This window comes from Gymnoscopelus microlampas (genome assembly GCF_963454915.1).
Source record: "Gymnoscopelus microlampas genome assembly, chromosome: 3".
Lineage (NCBI taxonomy): Eukaryota > Metazoa > Chordata > Actinopteri > Myctophiformes > Myctophidae > Gymnoscopelus > Gymnoscopelus microlampas.
The window spans coordinates 37462148-37485186 of record NC_139940.1 but is presented as its reverse complement, the minus strand read 5'-3'; the positions used below and the strand labels follow the sequence as shown (position 1 = coordinate 37485186).

Sequence of the window (23039 nt, the reverse complement as noted above, 5' to 3'; positions counted from 1 at the left end):
AGACAAAGAGAGAACATAAAGCAAAGTAATTTATTTTGGTAATTCATCCCAGTGTACTTTAACAGGTTCAAAATACTGTACATGCCTAGATTTGTTTGTTTATTTTATTTTTATTTTCTGGAAATTTGTAGTCATAAAGTACATGTTATAACATTCCATTTATGTAAAAAAAAATGTACAGAAAGGAAATTAAAAGAGCAAATCTTTGAATAACAGTCCTGTTGCATTTTCTGCCCTACAGAAGCGGTTCTCAACCTTTTCAGGCCGCATTAACATGAATCCAACACTGATGACAGTGCTGTCAAACAAGTCTATGAAGCTACAGTGCCTATGAAATCTGTTGAAAAGTTTAATCTGCAACACAATTTTATACAGTATGTAGTGGGGGGGGGGTCACTGCTTCATCTCTCTCTCAGCTAGAGGGTCCTTGGCCTGAAAAAACGTTGAAGACCCGTGAGCTAGATGTTTATGATGTAAACACAATAATACTTTTAATCGATCTGTTAACGTTTATGTTAAATTCTGACGGCTATTCTAGTCAATCTACAAGCTCACAACGTGTTGCAATGCAACCGTTAACATCGGTTACAAAAAAAAGAAGTTGAACATTTTTTGCATATAATGACATGCCCAAAATAGGGATGCTAGGTTGAATGTGGTTAACACCAAACCCAGGCAATGAAATAGTGAAATGAAAGTTATTTAGTTTTTGGTCATGCCAATTTAAATAACTGTAAACCTTCAACCCTTACAGTAACAGAGGTGGTGTTCATGTGCAATTCACAAGGGAACTAGAAAAGAGAACTAAAGTCCATTGGCTTTGCTTCATTGGCTGTTTATGGAGCAAAACGTAAACACTGTTTATAAATAAAGTCCCTCTGCCCAAAGAGGAAGTAAAGTAACTGATGCACCCAATCAATTCATTCTTAGAAATTCTTAATTTTATATTTTAGAAAATGGAATTGGGGAAAAAAAGTCTGGAAACAAATACTTATCCTGACCTGGAAATTACTCAAATCAAATACTTTTCCATACTTTCCATACTTGCGTTAGGAACCCTGGTCATAATACTCGGAGAGGTAGGTAGAAAAGTATGTTTTTAAATGTGGAAACATCAGCACAAGTTGTTGGCACAAATGTCTCATCAGTGGAACTTGAGTCTTTTCTCGGCTTCAAACAGCTTCTCTTCCTCGTCAGAGACACGGTTTCCTTTGATACTGTTGGGATACACCACAACCAGGAATTATTAGAAATCAACCAGCTGAGAAGAGCGATACCATGGAGACTTGAATTCATGGATATTTTATTGGTTTTTATCGTATTCCTAAGTCAGTAATTTGATGACCGGCAGCGGTTCCGGTAGGAGACACAAAGAGTCTCCTTTGTGTCTCCTACCGGAACCACTGCCTACCGGTCCGCTGGTCATCAATTTATTGGCATAGGAATGTGACAAAAACAAAAGAAATATCCATGAATTCAAGTCTCCATAGGGTGACAAATCGATAGAAAAAAAGTATTGTTTTGGATGAACTATCCCTTTAATGGGTTATGTGAAACATTGGGAGTACTTCTTCCACCACTGTTTAGACAGGAAAACGGTTCCTCACCAGACCTCTGTGATGGTCGTGTTGGAAGACAGGGCTTCAGAGAGCAGCCTCACTCCATCCACAGTCAGCTGGTTACCGTTTAACCTGCACACACACACCAGCAGAACAAGCTTCAAGATGACAATAACATGGGTCAATGACGTGACATTTAGTTGTTGTCAGGGCAGAAACCTCTTATCTCCATGTTTTTTTTTTGGTAAATTAACGCCCCACTTGATCATAGGCCTACTACAGCTTCACACAAAAGCTTCAAAGGTAGCAGATCTTTAAAGGGGAAATCCACCCATTTTCAATATTTAACTATTTCATTAATATAGCATGAAGGAGTTGTGTGGAAATAAGAAAAAAGTTCCCCCCTTTCTGTGTTGCCTTGAACTGGAGGATTGATTTTGGGTTTAACATTGCAAATTACAACATGATGAGTCATCATGTTGTAATTTGCAATGTTAAACCCACACACCTTTAAGCTCAAAACGCGGTGCGAAGCGACATGTTTCGAGCTTGTCGATCTGCTACTTTTGCTATTTTTTTATTTGAATCCTTTATTTGACTAACTGTTTTGGACATTTCCAACCCAACAGAGACGATTTGTTCTGTGTACAACCACTTGAACCCCAGCATCCATATTCTGGGTTGTCACTGACGCGTGATTTGGGATCCAACCTCAGGCTGGCTGGCTGTTTCCAGAATGTATATCTGATGTATATCAGGTATAGAATTATGCATTATTTTATCTAATGCTATATTTTTTTTTAAACAGCCCCTTAATTAGAGCATAGTGTGGAGAGAGTGAGAGTGAGAGTGAGTGAGTGAGTGAGTGAGTGAGTGAGTGAGTGAGTGAGTGAGTGAGTGAGTGAGTGAGTGAGTGAGTGAGTGAGTGAGTGAGTGAGTGAGTGAGTGAGTGAGTGAGTGAGTGAGTGAGTGAGTGTGTGTGTGAGTGTGTGTGTGTGTGTGTGTGTGTGTGTGTGTGTGTGTGTGTGTGTGTGTGTGTGTGTGTGTGTGTGTGTGTGTGTGTGTGTGTGTGTGTGTGTGTGTGTGTGTGTGTGTGTGTGTGTGTGTGTAGTATAAATGTGTGCATGTTGCTCTGACCAGAGGTGAGACAGTCTGTTGGGACTTGTAAGCAGCTCAGCCAGATGTGGGGTCACGTCATCAGACAACTCATTCTCCACCAACCTGAAACATTAGATGTAATGTATCAACAACAACTATAACGTTACAATCTACATGCTCACAGTCAGCTTATTAGATCTGCTATTTTTGCTGAATGTTCACCCTAGAATATGGATGCTACATCCCCAGATCTCTTCTGGGGATGCCTGGAACACAACAATTATGCGGGCTGCGGGTGAGCGGGTCAGCCGCTCTCACACGCAAAAAAAAAAGAAAAAGTTGAGCCATAGATTTATATATGGGTTCGCGGGGCGGGTTGAGGCGGGTTGGGTTCCGTGGTGTAGGGATGCCACAATCTGACCTTCAGCCAATTCGAAATTCGGACAGCCCTGGCGAATATTTTTCGATTATTCGACGGCGCCGTTTTTTGAAAAAAAAAAAAAAAAAAAAAAAAAAAACATTTTTTTTTTTTTTCCGCTCTTGTTTTAGCATTATCACGGTCATTTCTGGGTTGCGCGGCCCAATTATTAGTTACGTTAATGTTTGGGCTGGGATGCTTTCCAGCAGGGGCCTCAGTGCGGCTGCAGAGTTCATGTTTGGGCTGGGCTGAAACAGTGAAACGCTCTGAAACTGTGGCCATTTACAATTATTAAGACTATAATATTAGTATTAGCATATATTTTGATTGAAACTAAGGCATACAAAAGTAAAAAGTAAAAAAAAAAAAAGTAAAAAGTAAAAAAAAAAAAAAATTTTTTAATAATTATTATTATTTTTTTTTTATTAAAATCGAATATTTTAAAAATCATTTTCGATTATGGAGACTGTAACGAATATTCTAAAATTCGAATAATCGGTGGCATCCCTACCGTGGTGGGAACATCACTAGTTCCTACCCAAGCCCCCAGAACCACGGTAGAACAGTGAAGCGGTCGTCCCCTGGTGGTCAAATCTGGGATAGCAACACTTCCGTATTTAAAACGTTATTGCGCGTGCGTCTACCGTTTGTGCGCCTGCTCATAACTCTATGACCGCTCTATCCCAATAGTATATTGGTACTTCCGGCAGACTTCCGGCAGACTTCCGGCAGACTTCCGGGTGCTTCAAACACCACTGAGCAACTTTCATTGATATGAATAGCTGGGGGCGGGGCAGTCCGCACTCTAGATATATTATAACTCTATGGTCCTACCAGAAGATCCTGAGGCAGGTATTCTCTTTGAGCGCTTCAGCCAAGCTCCTCCCACCTTCAGATGTGATGCCGTTGGCGGAGAGACTAGAAGGAAAGACACCCAGCATATCAAATGAGTTGATTTCAACCAATAGGCTTCCCCGGCTTGATACCCGGACGTACTGTACGGTACGCTCACCTCAGGTTGGTGAGACTCGAGTGATTCCTCAGAGCAGCTGCGAACGCTTCCGCTCCCTCGTCCCCGATGGCGTTCCCCCACATTCTGAAAAACAGTGACGTTGTAACAGTGGTTCTCTACCTTTGTCTGGATCCGGGCAAACTTGAACATCTTGTAAGCGTTCCCGGCCCACCCATCTGACCACTTAACACGGCAGCCGAATGTGGTCAGATGGTTGGCCCGTGTGCATTTTCATAGCATGTTTATTTCAATCAATCAATCAATCAATCAATCAATCAATCAATCAATCAATCAATCAATCAATTGTGTTCTGGCTTGGATCAATGGAACTACCACCACATACCACCTTCGCACCTTATGCTTAACCTCTTACTGTATCTGCTGGGCTTATGCTATGTGTAATGTATATTACACATAGCATAGATAAATATCTTGATGTATTTTATGTTGCCTATGATATGTATTTTCAATGTTCGTTTTTTTTCTACCCCCCCTTTGTTTCCCCTTTCTTTTACTCCCTTACTGGAAAACAACAAAAATGATGGAGCTTACGCAAAGTTGATTATGAACTAAGTTCCTATTTATGACAATGAAAACTCATTTTAAAGACTTTTCTTTTGCGTTATTCTTTACATTAATGCTATATTATCAATCAATGTCTTGCCAATTTATTTATTTGGGGGCCCACTTGCAGTTAGCCCACAGGTCTGGAATTGTTGCATAATCAACGTGTGTGAAAGCATTTAGTGCAAGGGTCACTGTGAAAGGCTGGTCAACTCTTACCCCACGTCAAAAATACATGTGCTCTTCTGAATGGCGCTGGCCAAATATCGCCCTCCGACGCTGGTGATTTTGTTCTTGCCAATCCTAACGGTAACAGAGTTATGTTGATGTCAATGTCAGAATGAATTAAACAAAAATATCCCTCATTTTTAAGACATCCTCTTTGAAAACTTTATAACATACTTGACAGTTCGAAGCTTTGGGCACTTTTCAATTATCTGTCCAACAAGTCTGGCTCCAACATCTGTGATGTGATTGTTATAGAGCCTGAAAAGAGACAGATCAATATATTCAAGTTGTCGGTTTCAAAATGTATGATGCTGTGATGTTCTATACTTTATTATACTTTTACTAGGGCGATGCCCGCAAGGGTGGCATCCCCCTGGCAGACAGGCAGACACACACACACACACACACACACACACACACACACACACACAGACACAGACACACACACACACACACACACACACACACACACACACACACACACACACACACACACACACACACACACACACACACACACACACACACACACAGCAGATTTATAAATGGATTACTTACCCCAGGTACTCCACCAGTTTGTGTTTACAGAGCTCCTCTGCCAACACCTCCATACTGCTGTCAGAGATCTGGTTAACAGACAGCCTGGGAACACAGTTAGAAATCAAATTGACCTCAATGTCTAAAATAATACATGAAACCTCCTTTTAGCCTGTGTGTGTGTGTGTGTGTGTGTGTGTGTGTGTGTGTGTGTGTGTGTGTGTGTGTGTGTGTGTGTGTGTGTGTGTGTGTGTGTGTGTGTGTGTGTGTGTGTGTGTGTGTGTGTGCGCGCGTGTGTGTGCGCGTGTGCTGTGCGTGTGCGTGTGTGTGTGTGTGCCTCACCTCAGCACCGTCATCTTGCAGAACGATGGCTTCAGCTGCATGACCCCGTAGTCACTGATATTGTTGTTGTCCAGGTCCACTCCTATGGGCTTGTCGCGGTGCTGCAGCACAAAGTTCAGTGCGCTGCAGTCGGCCGAGCACACGTTGCAGTACGCCACCTTAATGAAGCTGGCCGTGATGCCCTTGGCCGCCAGCTGTGCCACATCCTTCCTTCCCGTCTCGTAGATGCACCGCAGCATCCACAGGAAGTTGGGCAGCACGTGCACCGTCTTGGTGCCCTCGTTGGTGTAATGGGGCAAGCCACGCAGGTGGGACTTGACACTGGTGGATAGGTAGGATTTGAGGAAGTCTCTTTTTTTCTTCAACAACACCGGAGGCGCCGTGTGCTCCAGCAGGCCCGTGTTTGCCTTGGAAAGCAGTCCACACAAGAAGAGGTTGGCGAATTGAAGGTGCTCCGTGTTTCGGAACGGGTCCTGTGGTCCCGGGGACCCGCTGACGCAGGAGGGACAGGGCAGGCATTGGGTCGTCTCCCTCTTACGGCTGCACTCGGTGAAGAACTTGACGACGCCACTCGTGGCGACCTGCTCGTCCAGCACCAGAGAAAACGCAGCGAAGAAAGACTGCAAGGTCATGTGGAGGAACTCATAAGTGGCGGGGCTTCCGCAGGCATCGTAGTGGCTGACCGGCCGGAGGAAGCCCACAAGCAGGTCCTCCTCGGTCAGACCGCAGGCCGTCACTTCCTCCTGGTTGAATATGAAGGTGCCTGTCTGTAGGCCCTGTAGGGCCAGCCGCCCGAAGGCCGCCAGGGGCCTCAATCCTGCTCGGAACGTCTCGGAAGTGCACCTGGCACTTCTCTTCTTCAGAAGCCCCCCCGGCGGAGGCAGGGCCGAGCGGCTGAGGCAAACCTCGGACAGCAGGAGGAAGACGCCGGTGAGAGTCACGCACGTTTCGGGCAGCGCACAGTTATCGTGCATGTTGTGCAGGTGCTTGAAGCTCTTGAAGACGATCCAGCAGAAGAGCGGCGTGGAGCACAGGCCACAGAGGTGGGGGTTCGCGTCCAGCTGGGTGGTCACCAGGGATCGATACTCCTGCCCCTTGAAGTGCAGGGCGGTGTAGGCCTTGAGGTGAGCCGGAGAGAACCCACGGAGGACTACCTTCTTCCTGATCATGCTGCTCTGGAACTCTGTCCCCGTCCGCGCCGTCAGGACCTTCTGCGAGCCCTGGAGGAGTTTCCCACAGAGCAGACTGATCAGCAGCAGCAGGGGATGCGCCTTGTCGTGCGGTGAGGCGACCGTAGGCATGTTGACCAGATCCAAGTCCCCATGGATTTCGTCGTAGCCGTCGAACGTGAAAAGAGCTTTCTCCGGAAAGCGGAGGATGTAATTAAACGCCTCGTCGTCCAGATCCTGGTCCGGGTAGCAGTTGTGTCTGAACAGCAGGTCGCGGAGGGAGATCTGGTCCGTGTCTTTGAACGAGCTGAACATTCGACAGCGGAACTTGAAGAAAAACATGGCGTCCGTCTGCAACTGGCGCTTGGACCAGAGGTTCTGCAGCTTCTGTAGAAGGATGGACTTGCCGACTCCGGCGTCCCCCGTCACGAAGATCGTCTCGGCTCGGTGGTTGAAGACCCCCTCGTCCCCCAGGAGCTGGTCGGGGCTCTCCAGGAAGCCCAGGCTCTCGTTGCAGCCGTTCAGCAGCTCCATCAGGGTGTCGATGTACAGCTCGTCCAGCAGGGTCTCCTCTCGCTGCGCGTAAGACGTGATGAAGTGGGTGTCCCGGCCTAGTTGATCCCTCAGCTTCTCGCAGTACCTGCTGACTGAGAGGGAAACAAAATAGTGAGCAGGTCAGTACATGGTGTCTAGATTAGTCAAACTGAGAATCAATATTAAGGAAACATTTATTTTGTACCAGGTGTGCCTTTTATTTACAGCACTTCCATCAGCACAATAAAATGCTTCCAATATTATTGCACTTTCATTATCATTGCACCACATCATACACTGTCAGAAATAGGGGTACAGTAGCAGTTAGCAGTTAACCAGTGGGGTCCGGGGACCCCCAGGGGTCCTTGAGGGACATAGGATATTTCTACTAAGCAGTTAAAAGATGCACAGATCCCAACTGTCACAAAAACTAAGAAGGAATTGTAGATCTGCTATTTTCAGACTGTATAATGTATATCATCATGTGAATACATTTAACATGTAACAGGAACTATCTGAGGGCTACATGAATCATTCGTCGATTTAGCATTTTGGACTTTGTTGCCTCTCTTTTTACATGGCTCTGGTGTGTGGCATCTGACAAATGACTTTGGCACGATTGATACCTCTGAAAGCGTGAACAAGGAATTCACAAAACAGGCTTGACTGGTGAATGCCTGGAAAGGTCTGGGACTTCATGTGAAACTCTTCATAAGTACAGTGACGTGTTCTAGACCAGAGGTACAGTATAGTAAAAGCCCCTCTTACAGGTACAAACTGTAAGTGTGCTTAGAGTTTGTTTAAACTCTAACCTGCACATACTGTAATTACACGTCAACGGTACAGCAGGCATACCTACTCTAGAGCAGTGGTTCTCAATCTGTGGGTCGGGACCCCCAGGGGGGTCCCCACATGATTTTGAAGCACTCACAGGCCTCCTCTCCTTTCCCCTGGACCAGCTCCAAGATTTTGCGGCATAAACAGCATTTATGAAACAAGCCTAAAATAAGCAACTACCTTTAGAAACAAGCCCAAGGAATTCACAAAACAGGCTTGACTGGTGAATGCCTGGAAAGGTCTGGGACTTCATGTGAAACTCTTCATAAGTACAGTGGCGTGTTCTAGACCAGAGGTACAGTATAGTAAAAGCCCCTCTTACAGGTACAAACTGTAAGTGTGCTTAGAGTTTGTTTAAACTCTAACCTGCACATACTGTAATTACACGTCAACGGTACAGCAGGCATACCTACTCTAGAGCAGTGGTTCTCAATATGTGGGTCGGGACCCCCAGGGGGGTCCCCACATGAATTTTGCGGGGTCCCCAGTACAAATATGATTATTTGAGAACCACTGCTCTTGAGGTACAAGTGTACTGGCGGTACCCTAGTCTAGAGGGTATTGCCAGTACACATGTACCCTTAAAACTAAATAATAATAATTAGGGATGTTCGATATTGACTTTTTTTTACCAATATCCGATATACCGATATTGTCCAACCCCCCCTGATTTCCGGTACCGATATCAACCAATACCGATATATGCAGGCTTTCTCACCAAAAGTCAACTAATTGAGTTCCACAGTGAGGGGACGGCCGCCGAGAAGGCCCTGTCAACCCAGGTTCGCTTGTTGGGGGTGTCCAGGAGGTTGGCACCACCCGACCTGAGGGAACGGGAGGGGACGTGGCATTTGATGAGTTCAGAGAGGTAGCGGGGGGCCTGGTTGTTGAGGGCTTTGTAGGTAGTGATTAGTATTTTTAAGTCAATTTTGTGCTTGACTGGGAGCCAGTGGAGGTCATGGAGGACAGGAGTGATGTGGTCCCTGGATCGGGTTCTGGTGAGCAGGTGGGTACAACTAAAAGGTACAATTCAGTAATACTTACTTAGTAATATAGTACTTACTGGGATCTGTGTTGACCACTTGTATCTTCTGTATGAACTCTGTTGGCTGGTAGTCGATCTCTTTCAGCCACGGCTGGAGGTCTATGTAAGCATCACGCACTTTATAAAGAACATAAATGAAGCACTCACAGGCCTCCTCTCCTTTCCCCTGGACCAGCTCCAAGATTTTGCGTACCTGCAGATTCATTCAAGGTAAACAGATTAAAAACGTTAACCACTTAAGCCCTGTTATGTACTGTAGTTCGTTGTTCAACAGTGTCGCACAAAAATAGCCAATCTACAAGCTCACGATGTGTCACGGGTGTGATGCACTGTGAGCTTGTAGATGTGCTATTTCCGCTACTTTGGAAAATATTTGAAAACTGATTCAAGATTTACGCCTATAAAGAACATGCCCAAAAAATGCCAGGCTAAGAGTTTCGGTTATCATTTCTTGCCAATTGGCATGACTTGTGCCAAAACTCCATTCCTCTTTTCATTTTCACTACCTTATCAGGCGCCGTGGTGGCGCGCTGCACTATTTCCACATCCTCCGAACACAGAAAGCTGCCGTGCACCAGGTTGTCCAGGATGCACTGGGTGCTCTTCACCTGGGAGACCAGGACCTCTCTGTACCAGGTGAGGAGCTGGAGTTTGGTGCCAGGAAGGGGTCCTTCTCCATTATAACCCATCACTCATCAACTACACTATAAGCAGCAGCAGAGGTGACGGGGTCTCGAGTCGAGAGATGCCAATAAGTCAACTTGAGTTGCTTTTCTTGACCTGAAAAACATAACAAATCAAATAAAAAGAAAAAATAGAATTTATTTTGGCTTTATAATGATATTGGACTTGAATTGACGTGTCGGGTTGTGAAAATGTTTCACTTAATTGTGACTTGCCTTTATATTTTACGAGAGAAATAAGCAACCAGGTCTATGAAAACAAGCACGAAGGAAGCGACAAACACATGAGCACTTTAAACCTATACTGTACAAGCTCTACAATCTAAGCTCTCACGACGCGTTGTGAGTGAGAAAATTTGAAACATTTTAACAACACACATCTGGTACACCCCGTGCCAGATTTGTGTTGTGTTAAAATGTTTGAAAAATATTTAAAACATTTTTACATATTAATTATTACCTTCATATGAAAATGTTTGAGAACCACTGGCATAAACAGCATTTATGAAGCAAGCCTAAAATAAGCAACTACACTTTAGAAACAAGCCCAAAATCTACCAATAAATACAAGCAAGCCCGAAGTCTCTTATAATAAGGGGACATGGCAACACAGTTTAGGACTTACTTAAGACTGAGATTTGATACTTGACTCATACTTGACATATGTGTTGTCTTCAGTTGGCCTGGCCCTATGCCCTTTCCCTGATTTCTGAATCCAAGACTAAAGCATTTTGCTTAGAAAACTGCAAGAGAAATACATACTAGCTAACATGAAATGAATGATAACCCACTGAAGAATCTGATATCACAAATAAGAAATGGAGTGAAGGTACCTCCCGAGCAGATTTATTCTAAACTGTGCCCATATTAGTTCAATAAGTCCATAACATATTTGTTTTACACTTAGAGATCAGCATGTTCCCACAAAGTCTGTCAAACCTTTATCATTCTATAGCCCTGATACATGACTGTCATATATTATATCTTTATATGACAGTCATGGAGGATCTTCAAAATAGTGTTTGCACTTTCTCCCTGTTTAGCCCGTACATCTACATAAACGTTTAGATTTCAAATATAAAGTGCTTACCTTATGGCAACGGTTGTTACAATTATGTTCGGGCCCTCAGAAGTACCTGTATCTTCCGTATTGTTCAATAAAAAGCATTTTAATCCGATCAGTGGCCATTATTTTCGTATTTTTTCCATAGGATTTCAACTACGCAACCCTATCGGTTGGGAAGTGTATTGCACTCTGGTACATTATAACTCAATGAGAAAATGGCCACCGATCTGATTAAAATGCTTTTTATTAAACAATACGGAAGATACAGGTACTTCTAAGGGCTCATATATAATTGTAACATCTGTGGTCATGGGGTCAGCACTTAATATTAGAGATCTGAACGTTTATGTAGATGTACGGGCCAAAAAGGGAGAAAGGGCAAACACTATTATGAAGATCATCCGTGATACGGACCGTGTTGAGATCTATGGCTATTCATTAATCTAGCCTAATACACATCAATACTGTTGATTTTTTTCTCTCTCCCCAAATGTTGAATATTTTATTCTTTACTATGAATGTTGAATAGCCTACTACTACAGTTAGTTGACTCTAAGAAACAGATAAAACGTGAGGCTACTGTACTCAAACAAACAAAACGAAACGAACCAAAACTAATTTTAATGTTGTTGTTTTTTTACTGTCTCCCCTCGTGACTGTTTGAAAGCTCATGTTTACGGTTGGTAGCAGGCAGGCTAAAATACTAGGCTACTCTTCCTTATTTTGGCTTAATAATAACGCCAATAGTTTAAAACTTTCAGTAAACTGTCAAACATTCTCTTAGCCAATCAATCGTTAATGAAACTGTTACAACAAAACGCACGTGTCAACGTGTCAGATCATGTTTACATACGTCTGTCAGTCTTGATCCGTCCACTGTGTTGTGGTTGTGATGAATGGTCTTTATCCTCCTCCACGCCCATTAAGTCTTCATATCATGTCGCTCTTAGGTTATTAATGATACAAATAAAAATAAATCCTCATAATCTTGAACGGTGTTTTCTGTTATCTGTTGTTGTCGCGGTCTCTGTGATCCACCCACTGGTAACAATGCTGCCTACTACATAAATAAACCCCTATACAAACAGCAGGCGATTATGCTTGACAGTAAAAGGAAGTGAAAGTGAAAATAACGTCATCACTTGCCAGCTATTGTGAAACCATAGAGCCCTATCTGTGTCTGTGTGTGTTTAAACATGACCTGTATATTGATAGGATTGGATGGCTTAGGGTTGCGGACAGAGTAGTACAGCAACTTGCTATGGGCCTGGTCTTCAAGATATACAGTACCACAACATTGGGATCCCCCTGTATTTGTCAAAATACTTCCAAAATGTTAATGATGTCCATGATCACAATACCAGAGGCAGCTCCACAAACCTTGTCCAACCCTTTTTTGGCTCAACAAAGGGAAGTAACTCGTTCTCATGCTATTCATCAAAAATGTGGAACGCCCTACCAAAAGGAGTAAAGGAGTGTAAAACCCTACTCTCTTTCAAAACAGCCCTAAAGATACACCTTCAGGAGGCTGCAATTGGAAAATGGCCCCTGTCTAAGTCCTAACCTAACCTACCCCCCCTACCCCCCCCCCCCCTCTCTCCTTCTCCTTTTGTACATATTTCTCACCCTTCATACCAGTAACCTGTAAACTGATTGTATGACATTCTATAGTAGTTGTGTATATCTGTCTGTCTCTTATATGTCATCATGATTTGTGTGCATGGGGAACTCATTTGAAACAAGCTCAGTGCTTTTATGAGTCTTCCAGTTTAGTAGACCTTGTATTGTGAATTTGTACTTCCATGTACTGTTGTTCTCATGTCTTACTAAATAAAGTACATCAATCAATCAATCAGGATTAAACAATACTATTTTAAATAAACAATCACGCATGTGCAATTATAATTTCACAGCCAGACAGAGGTAGATATATATATATATTTTAATCAAACAACTGATGATCAAATCAAATAATTCTATAGTAGGCCAAGTTAAGAAAACACTTATAACATTATAACATTTGATGTTATAGATGACATCAGGGCCAGATTAACACCCCTGGGCGCTCCTGGGCACTGAAGCTCCCGAGGAGCTCCCCCCCCCCCTGACGTTTTTCTGTTTATTGAATCATTGATAGTGGTGCTATGGTTGTGGTCACCTCAACCGTTCTCCTCTGCAGTTCTGGCAGTCTTACATTGGAGGGTGCCAAGTACAGAGGAGGAGGGGTGGGTGGTCTGTCTGTATTCAAGAGCAATAATTGAATGGTCTTTTTGAATATAGTGATGGGTGAGAAATGTAACGTATATTATGTTGTACAACCTCGATTGGAATGTTTAGATCAGTCATAGGCTATGGGAATGTGTAGCTGGGTTAATGACTGTTGATAAATTCTTGCCAGGTAGGATCCACTCCCTATAAGAGGGAGGCAGTCAGAGTTACAGTTAGACTTGGATTTGGAAGTATTTTTTTTTATTTTTGTTATTCAAGGCCTTCACAATTTATATGCTGCACTGTAACTGTTGGTGAAAGAGTTTTGGGTAAAATATAGAACCCAAAATTTGCATCGCTGGACTTCGGCCAATCGGTCACTTTTACACATCCCAAGCAATTATATGATTGCTAAGAACAATGCAAATATAATAATGCAACACAGTAAAGGGGCTTACAACTATAGAGCTACAGTCGTATGTATCCACGGGCTGGCGTTCATTAGAAATTGAGTTTTAATCATTTGACTGACCTTCATGAAATTGTTTCCATCCTGTACTGGAGAGTGATTTTTGTGTCAGTGCAATGTCACTGCTGTTCACTTTATTCCATCGGTGGGTGGAAGTGACTCAAAACTTTTTTTTGTGTATTTTTATATCAAAAGTCCATCACATTAGATTTTTTATTAGTTCCTGTAAACGCAAACGTACTGCATGATGACGAAGATCAAGGGTTCCCAAACTTTTCAGACCAGGGCCCCCCCCAAAATAATCATATTTGAAAGGGTCACCCTCATCTCTGAGCTAAATTTAGCAAAAATTTCCAATTGGATAATCATATCATGATCAAGAGAATGGGTGATATTTTTGCGGCGCCAAAAAAAAACAAAAAACTCTCTAGTCTCCTAACATAGAGGGCCATTTCATGCTCAGGGGCCCCTGGGCACGTGCCCAAAGTGCCCATATGGTAGATCTGGCCCTGGATGACATGTTGTTTAGACCAGGAGTTCCGAAACTTTGCAGCTCAAGTCCCGGGCCGGGACCCAGACTCATTATGAATAAGTTATGATAACGCATTCTTAACACATAGAACTAGCCGGTAATCAGTCATACAAGACTGTCATATAATACGACAGTCTTGGATCAAGGCTAGCATAGAACCAGCCCTATTTCAAAAATAGTGAAAATAGACTATGAATGATGCAAGGCATTGTGAGCTTGTAGATCTACTATTTTCACAATTGCTTAAGCGTTATTAAAATGGAATGCTGTTAATTTTTTTTTTAATTTCTAAAATTCTTATGAAAATTGTTTGAGGTTTTTAAGGTTCTGAAAATCTTAACTTTACCTTTTGGGGGGGGGGGGGGGGGCATGACCCAAAAATGGGTCCAGATCCATTGTTTTGGAAACACTGGTTTAGGCAGATTCCAGCAGGCTCATTGTTTAGGTGTCCAAGTTTCTTTTTCTCTGTGCACTCTACTTACAGTGTATGTGACTATTTACCTTGTTACCAAGTTGCTCTGGAAATGTGCATCTGCTAAATGCCTGAATTGTAACCACAAGCTCTTTGATAATCACACTACACTTTGATCATTTCTATATATAGGGTCGGAGACCGTAGGCACCTTAGGGTGCCAAGATTGGCACAGGGGGGAGGGTGATCACTGGCACACTGACATAAGTGTGACAGAGAGGATTGTTCTTTTAAATTAAAATATATATATTTTTTAAATGTAGTCAATTCAATTAAGTCCCCTCATATCTGTATGCAAATTACATCCTGCACATACTGTAATTCTACATTCATTCAAACTCTGACTGGGGAGTGAGTCTGGGAGATACTGTAGGTGGGTCATTGCTCATTGAGTCTAATGATCATTACAATGTCCTGATGTGAAAGAAGATATACCAAAAGATTGGTTTATTAGTGTCATAATTACATTTAATGTTGATATGGCACCAGTGTTAATTTTGACAGCACATTTTGATTTAATTTTAGTCATAGTCTTTTGAATAAAATTCAATTAGGTATAGTCATATTTTAGTCCGACGAAATGTTAGTGTTCATATCATATCATAATATTTTAATATTTCAACTAAATCTAGAGTTGAATTAGTCAACTAAAATGTGTTTTTGGCAGGCCGTGATGGAGTCGTAATGCCTGATTTATAATTAGCTGCATGCCGAAAATAGCAGATCTACAAGTTCACAAAGCGTCGCAGAGTGACGCGTTGTGAGCTTGTAGATCTGCTATTTTTGGAGTGCGACAACCACACACAACCAAGCATAAAAGTGTCCACTAGTCCTTCGCTAACATTTATTTGTTGACAAAATTGTCTATATTTAGTCATAGTTTTAGTCATCATAGCGTAATTTTTATTTCGTTTTTGTCAGTGAAAAACATGTTTTTGTCATAGTTTTAGTCAACAAAATAAAAACATGGCACTTCGTGTCAAAAAGGTTACCGGCCCCTAAAATGTCACTGAATATGTCTGCAACTATAAGGAGCAACAGTGATCAGTTTTCCTTTTTATCAGCAGCAGGACTCAAACCCTGGATCTGGTCCAGAACAGATGGACCAATGTATCCGTTGGTCTCCACCGCCTCCAGTTTGTCTATGTAATGCTGTGGTAAACCGTTCTGTATCGCACCCAGACACACCACCTGGAAAGAACAACACAAAAACACAAATTAAAGAGGTTTAACGATTTAGAAAGCTTTCCATTGATTTACTGTAACATGGCTTAGCTTGTTATGCAATGTTTATCCATGAGTCCAGTGCAGGAAAACTCGGCTGTACTTTTCTTAGCAGTGGAAACATCACGTGTCAAGACCTTAATACTTGTTCAAATGAATTTAAACCATTTTGTTAGGTTGAGAGGTAAGGCACTGTAGGTTTGAATATAAACCTTTTTGTAAAGTGGAAAGATAAGTAAGGTTTGAGTGGTTTGAATGTAAACCTTTTTGTAAGGTGGAGAGGTGAGGTAAGGTTTGTATTCGTTCATCTTGTATGTTCGACAGAGCATCTCTCCATCATCTGTGAGCACGTTCACCTCCAAAGGTCGGTACCTGCCGTATTGAACTCCCTCCTGCCTGGAAATTGGGAAATAAAAATGTCAAAAGATATCAATTATTTTATTAACCAATGTTTTTTTTAAATACTTTATTACTTAGTAGGGTTGTGTGCACTGAGGTGAACAGCAACAAATTATCCGAATTACTTACAAATAGTTTCTTGTAAAGATCAAAATAGAGGATAATAACTATAGACATAAACATTGTGAACCTAATGTTGAAGATTCCCCCTTCACCTTTCCCCCCCCACCCCTACTGCTTCCACGGCTAAATTGCCGACAGGCCCGAGGTCGTCCAATGGAGGAACTCCTACCTGAGGACGATGAACGAAGCCATCATATAAGCCGACCGAGAAGCCGACCTTCACCTGCAGACCGCCTACCAGGACCTCACCACTTCTCGGGCCAAGGCCTTACTCTATCAGAACCAGATACAGGCTCTCTCTGATTCCCTCGCCGCCTCTCAAGCCAGAAACAGAGAACTGTCCCTTTTATTGGCCTCTCACGGACCTTCCTCTTCAGGACCAATCCCGGCCGCCCCCACCCATCCACCCACCCACCCCCTTATGCCTCCCATATCCCTTACGCCCCCCAACTCCCTCCTCCCATTCCACCTCCTGGAACCCAACCCCTTGACGGACACCCCCCCCAGGGCTCCTCCATCCGCTCCCCATCCCTGGTCGTCCCTGGTCTCATATTGCTGTGGATTTTGTCACTGGTCTTCCCCCTTCTGGCGGCAATACCGTCATTTTGACAGTGGTGGATCGCTTCTCTAAGGCTGCTCATCTCATTGCTCTCCCCAAACTTCCCTCGGCCAAGGAGACTGCCGAAGCTCTGGAGAGCAATGTATTCCGGTTGCACGGCATTCCCGCAGACGTTGTCTCCGACAGGGGTCCCAGGGCCCAGTTCACCTCACAGGTTTGGAGGTCCTTTTGCAAGGCCCTTGGTGCCTCCGTCAGTTTGTCCTCTAGTTTTCACCCCCAGTCCAACGGCCAAACCGAACGCCTAAACCAAGAGATGGAGACAACTCTCCGTTGCTTCGCCTCCTCTAACCAGTCCTCTTTGAGTTCCTTCCTCCCTTGGGTTGAGTATGTACATAACTCCTTACCTAATGCCTCGAATGGCCTTTCCCCTTTTCTCTGCTCCCTTGGCTATCAACCGCCTCTCCTTTCTGTGGAAGAACAGCAGATCTCGGTTCCCTCCGCCAAGACCCACATTCAGCGTTGTCAACGAATCTGGAACCGTGCTCAAGCCTCCCTACTCTGCGCTTCTAAGCAGTCTCAACTTCAGGCTAACCAACGCCGCTCCCCTGCCCCCACTTACACTCCCAGCCAGCAAGTGTTGCTTAGCACTAAACACCTGACTTTCAAGGCCCAGTCTCGTAAGCTGTCTCCCCATTTCATCGGACCCTTTGTGATTGACTCCGCCTGAAACTCCCCCCCGACATGTGTTGCCATGCCTCATACCACGTCTCCCAGATTAAACCTTGGGTCACCGTCCCTTCTCCACTCCCTATTCTTGATCCCCCACCCACCTTGACCGTCGATGACCATCTTCCGGCCCTGTCTGTCGATTGTCCATTCACAATTAAAACCATTCTGCTTACTATGGACACACATGCCTGAACGTTTTACTTTGAAATGTTTTGTCGTTTTTTTAATATTTAAAACCAATTTAATCCAATCAGGAGAGAGAACTCATACAGGATAAAGAAATGAAATTGGCGAGGAAACACAAATGAGCAGACAAATTTGGAATTGGAACACAAGCTGATACGTGATCTCTATAAGGTTCTTTCTCCTGATTGGATGAAATGGGTGACTCACCTGAAAATGTATTTTCTATTTATTAAAGAGCCGGACACCTGAACAAACACTCTATAGCAATGATTACTATTGGAATGCTTTAACATTTGAACAATAACATTTAGTTTAAATCAAGTAATCACTTATAGCATGTTTAAGTCAAGTCACTGATATTACTGAATAAAGGCAGTGAATAGAAGACTTTATGTGAGAACCTGTTTGAGCAGGTATGTGTGGCCTGTTTGCCAATGCTTAGGGCTGTTTGCAACCCTTTCCTCAATAAACACACATTTGTCTTTAAACATATACAGTATGTACACACATGATAAAAACAAATAAAACCACTCTCGGCTGTCACCATATATGGCCATTAGAATAAATACATAAAGCCATCAAACTACACAAATGACCCTGTATTTTATTGTATTTTGCTGGATGATGTAATTACCTCAACAAAATACTCTAGTTTCAAACCTGTTAGGTACCATGGCTGTTTTGGGGGATCTTCTGTTTGACATAGATCTTTATTTCACAATCTTCAAATCTCCAAAATAATCTCCAAATAAAAAAAGTAACACGCTGAGACACTAAGACTGCACACCCATCTCATTTAAGTTTGCACCATACACCATTGCACCATTCTTACACTACATCAACAAAACCAGTCAATCAGTCAGTCTGACTTTTAACTGACTGTTGGAACAGTTCCTTATGCAGTTAACAAAGAAAGTCTCACAATATAAAAGTTATATGCTACTGTATTTAACCACTTTCAACCTGGCATTCCCATTTTGCTCATGTCAATGTAGCTCAACATTTTCAAAAGAGTTTCCTAAACTTTCCCAAAGTAGCTACATTAGCCGATATATCATCATATATATCATATAGTATACTACATGCATGTTAAGAGCAGAAACATGACGTGAACACATTTGAAACATGTGCTATAGTTTATCTATCCACTACATTCACTGAGGGAGGGGGGGATTAACCCACAAAGCAACCTATTGAGTTCTTGACAGGTTTGATCCTATTTTGTTGCGTTAATATCGTCCAACAAAATAATGGTCATGTTTGTGCAAGGCTGTATTGTGTGTATTTATTCTAATGCTCATGTGACAGCCCGTGTGTTTATATAGGCCAGGGGATTGCAAATAGACATTTATGTTCCGGGCTATTTGACTCTCACCGGCTTTTCTAACCATGTGTTTAGAGCTTAGCTGAAGACACTGCGGTATTCTCCAAGAGACGTTTAAACTTTCTTTGGGTAATTGGTGATCGACAGACAGACAGACAGACAGACAGACAGACAGACAGACAGACAGACAGACAGACAGACAGACAGACAGACAGACAGACAGAAAGACAGACAGTGTACAGTATGTTTGGAGGTAGTCCAACATTTTAAATATGTTGCACAAAATTACAGCTATTTCCCAGATTTAACATCATGAAGCACACTAATAAAATTGTTTAAATAGCAATGTTGAAAATAGCTGATCTACAAGCTTGAGATTGTAGATCGTCTAGCTTCGATCGATCATACACCTAGCACCAAGCACTGATGACAATTAGGAGAATGGAAACAGCTGATCAACCGGAGCCAAGTCTACAATCTCACATACAACACAGTCAGAGTCAAATAGAGCACTGCCTGGGACCCTGACTGAATTTGTACTTTTTACATTATTTTTTGTCTTGAAGCGAGCCCACATTGTTTCTTCAGGAACAATATGTTCTAGTTAACAAATGACATTGCACTTTTTTGTGTGCGTGCGTGTGCGTGTGTGCGCGAGCGTGCGTGTGTAAATAGAAAGAGACTAGTTTATAAAGCATAGTAAAGTATCCACTTGATATCGTTTTATTATTATTTTCCACCTGTACTAGTTACAGAAAATCTTTTACAGTGATTACAATGAAGCTACCTGTCCAAAGAAACGAGATGTTCAGTCTCCAGTCTCCAGACGACGCCCCAAACATCTTCCCCCTCGCTCTGCTCTATAGTAGCAACACCTCCATGCCAGGAGTTGGTTCCATCGAAGTATGCTGACCAGTGTCCGAATCGGAGGGTGTGATTCTGCCCAGAACAAATCATTCAAACATACTGTAGCAGCAGTGCTCATTGGTCACTTTAATCCATTCAATCTGGGAACGCATCCGTGTCATTTTAGATCTCTTTTGGCTATTAAAAAATAGCAGATCTACAAGCTCATAGCTATGAGCTTGTAGATTTTTTTTGAAAAATCGTGAAAATGTGTGCAAATCTTTGAATATATATATATATATATATATTTTTTTTTTAATAGATTTTTTATCCCACGATTTTGGAACCCTTTTTTCACCCGGTGCCAATTTTCAAAGTGATCCTGGGCGCTACACTCCCCCCACCAGCCTAAGGAGACCAGGGCCGAGCTCATTCCTCCTTCAATGCCTTCTTTTTTTTAATGAAAAAAATATTATTTTGTCCAATCTGTATGGTAGAGTATGTTAATACAATATAACTTATACAATTGGGGTGGTTGTATTTTGTCTCCCTGCTCTTCTATTGAGACATTTAGATCGTGTCAACGGTCATGTCTCACCTAGACACCATCTGACATGAATTTTGACCTGACCTCAATACAGGCAGGCTCTAGGGTGCATCCACACATGTACGTCAAGTTGTCGCACGGAAGTCGGAAGTCCCATCCACTCCCATGTTAAGTTAAAAACCGGAAGTTCCGTCCCGGCTTCCGTCTGAAAAGCATATTCGGGTTCAGGTTTTCATTGAGTAACGGCCAAAAATGTCCGGAACCGGAACAAGGGCTTGCAACCCTAGTGTCAACTTGACGTACATGTGTGGATGCACCCAAAGATGCAAGTTGACACTAGTTGTCGCAAGCCCTTGTTCCGGTTCCGGCCATTTCTGGCTGTTGGAAGAGCGGAACCCGGACATGCGCTTCAGACATGCATCGGGACGGTCTTTCCGTTTTTTCCTATAACATGGGAATGGATGGGACTTCCGATTCAATTCAATTCAATTTTATTAAAGTGTCAAATCACAACAAGTTGTCTCAAGACACTTTACAAGTAGAGTAGAGACCCGACAGTCCCACCCTGAGCAAGAAATTTTGCGACAGTGGCAACAAAAAACTCCCCCTTGGAAGAAACGTCAGGCAGACCCTAGGCTTGATGACTTGCATCTTATGTGTGGATGCACCCTTAGCTCAATGGTAAAAATGTCAGCACTTATGCAGGAAACCAGGTTCAAATCCAGGGTGGAAGAGGAAAGTTACATTGTGCTGCTTTAACCTTGGCATCCATATGTTGTATATTATATAAATAAATAGTGGATATAGGTGATCTGCTACGGTTCACTTGTTTGTATCTTGTATGAGTTCTTTCTCCTGATAAGATGAAAGTGGTATCCTGGCCTGAACATGAATTGTCTGTTTACTACGGAGCTGGACTGGAGAGACAGCCCATTATTGTATGTCTTTAAATGTCTTGATGAATTGAATACACAGGACCACAATGGAGACAAGCCCCTGGCTTTTTGTGTTTGCCTTTTAACAATCATTGTTAAATTGTACCTCTGTATTTGCAACCTGTTAATAAAGTATTCAATCAATCACTCAATCAATCAATTAATCAATATAGAGCTATTTAACACAAGAACATTCTTCAAAATTATCTTTCAGTCAAATTATCATATTGTTTGATGATATGAGGTGTTTTTTTTGTTGCTTTTTACATAATTATGAAAAAAAGATTTTAGAAAGAAAGCAGTTCAGTACTAAGGTGATGAAAAGTACAAATCATTTTGTGGCTGTATTTAGTTTTTGTCTTCATGCCATGATGAACCCACAGTAATTAAGAATCTTCTGGTGAAATACAGTTTTCTGCTGTTTCTGTCCAAAATAACATGCCACTAGGGCGACATGTCCCATGTCTCCATGCTACAACGTTATCTCAACACTCCAACAAGTGTAACTTTTGATTGGTTGAATTCTTTATAAACAGTTTGCAGATTGTACAGAGGTACTGTTTACAAATATTGTTAAAATGATAACACAAAAAGCCCCTATAGGAGCTTGTTTCAATTGAGGACCTGCTTCTAGGAATAATCACAATTCTAACTATTCTATTCTCTATCCACATAATAGCCTACCGTTAATCGTCCCGTTGTCACGAAAGCAGCAGAGGGGTTCCTCACATGGAGTCTCTCCTTCAGCAAATTACTCCCATAGGCAAAATATAGAAAATGGTCTGATGAATTATTATTATTATTAGACTCATATTCATTGTTTCCCAGACCGCTGGTGGTGCTGGTTGTGTGAGCAATTTGTAAAAGACAAATCAGAAGACAAATCTGAGCAGAATAACGACGAGACATGTTGTTTAGTCCTGAACAGCCTAACAGCATCACACTGGTGGTCATTGGATCACAGTACTGAACCCTAGCCTCGGTCCCAGCCTCACTCATCTGCGAAGAGAAGAGACTGAACCCTATGTACTGAACGAACTCATGGACCGAAACAACGTTGCCAGATTTTGCGGGGGAAACAAGCAACCAGGTCTATGAAAACAAGCCCAAATTTTTTTTTATGATCAGCTAAAAGCAATGTTAAATGTCTGTGACGTTTTGGTGATATAAATGTAAACTGAGATGACAAAAATCTGTAGCTTACTGATCAGTATAATCTTTCGCAGCTAGTAGGCTACAACATCCCATCAGAATCACTAATCAATCTAAAACCAGAATAGACCTGGTTTTCACAAATAAAATAGAGAGGGTCACCAAAAACTTAACATTTTCTGACTGGTCTATCAGACCTGACCACAATATTTTTTTTCTCTAGAAAACTTACAAAGCAGTCT

At 42.5% G+C, this 23039-nt stretch overlaps 2 protein-coding genes across 3 annotated transcripts; both read right to left on the bottom strand.

Moving 5' to 3' along the window:
- Positions 1–274: 274 nt before the first annotated feature.
- On the bottom strand, positions 275–12136 carry nod1 (nucleotide-binding oligomerization domain containing 1). Of its 2 annotated transcripts, none has more exons than XM_084052759.1 (12): positions 11946–12136; positions 9850–10123; positions 9362–9536; positions 5759–7574; positions 5438–5521; positions 5054–5137; positions 4871–4954; positions 4088–4171; positions 3910–3993; positions 2697–2780; positions 1608–1691; positions 275–1217 (listed from the first exon to the last, which is right to left on the bottom strand). In XM_084052759.1, the coding sequence occupies exons 2-12, from the start codon at positions 10030–10032 to the stop codon at positions 1145–1147; spliced, it is 2835 nt and encodes a 944-aa protein (XP_083908885.1). In that variant the 5' UTR covers positions 10033–10123; positions 11946–12136; the 3' UTR covers positions 275–1144. The 2 variants fall into 2 exon arrangements, with proteins under 2 accessions (XP_083908885.1, XP_083908886.1); XM_084052760.1 differs by having other exon boundaries at positions 1613–1691.
- Positions 12137–14831: 2695 nt separating this feature from the next.
- On the bottom strand, positions 14832–22621 carry LOC311042197 (gamma-glutamylcyclotransferase-like). The gene is made up of 4 exons (XM_084052775.1): positions 22330–22621; positions 20105–20256; positions 16261–16393; positions 14832–15964 (listed from the first exon to the last, which is right to left on the bottom strand). The coding sequence occupies exons 1-4, from the start codon at positions 22597–22599 to the stop codon at positions 15818–15820; spliced, it is 702 nt and encodes a 233-aa protein (XP_083908901.1). The 5' UTR covers positions 22600–22621; the 3' UTR covers positions 14832–15817.
- Positions 22622–23039: the final 418 nt, after the last annotated feature.

What these genes read in the sequence shown, in the direction of transcription:
- LOC311042197 (XM_084052775.1), bottom strand. Translation starts at nt 22,599, where the DNA reads ATGACCACCAGTGTGATGCTGTTAGGCTGTTCAGGACTAAACAACATG. An exon ending in TGACAACGGGACGATTAACG is followed by an intron (nt 20,257 to 22,329) that starts GTAGGCTATTAT and finishes TGTTCTGGGCAG; the next exon opens with AATCACACCCTCCGATTCGG. An exon ending in CATCTCGTTTCTTTGGACAG is followed by an intron (nt 16,394 to 20,104) that starts GTAGCTTCATTG and finishes CCCAATTTCCAG; the next exon opens with GCAGGAGGGAGTTCAATACG.
- nod1 (XM_084052759.1), bottom strand. Translation starts at nt 10,032, where the DNA reads ATGGGTTATAATGGAGAAGGACCCCTTCCTGGCACCAAACTCCAGCTC. An exon ending in AGTGGTCAACACAGATCCCA is followed by an intron (nt 7,575 to 9,361) that starts GTAAGTACTATA and finishes TTTCCCTCTCAG; the next exon opens with TCAGCAGGTACTGCGAGAAG. An exon ending in CCAAAGCTTCGAACTGTCAA is followed by an intron (nt 4,955 to 5,053) that starts GTATGTTATAAA and finishes TGTTACCGTTAG; the next exon opens with GATTGGCAAGAACAAAATCA.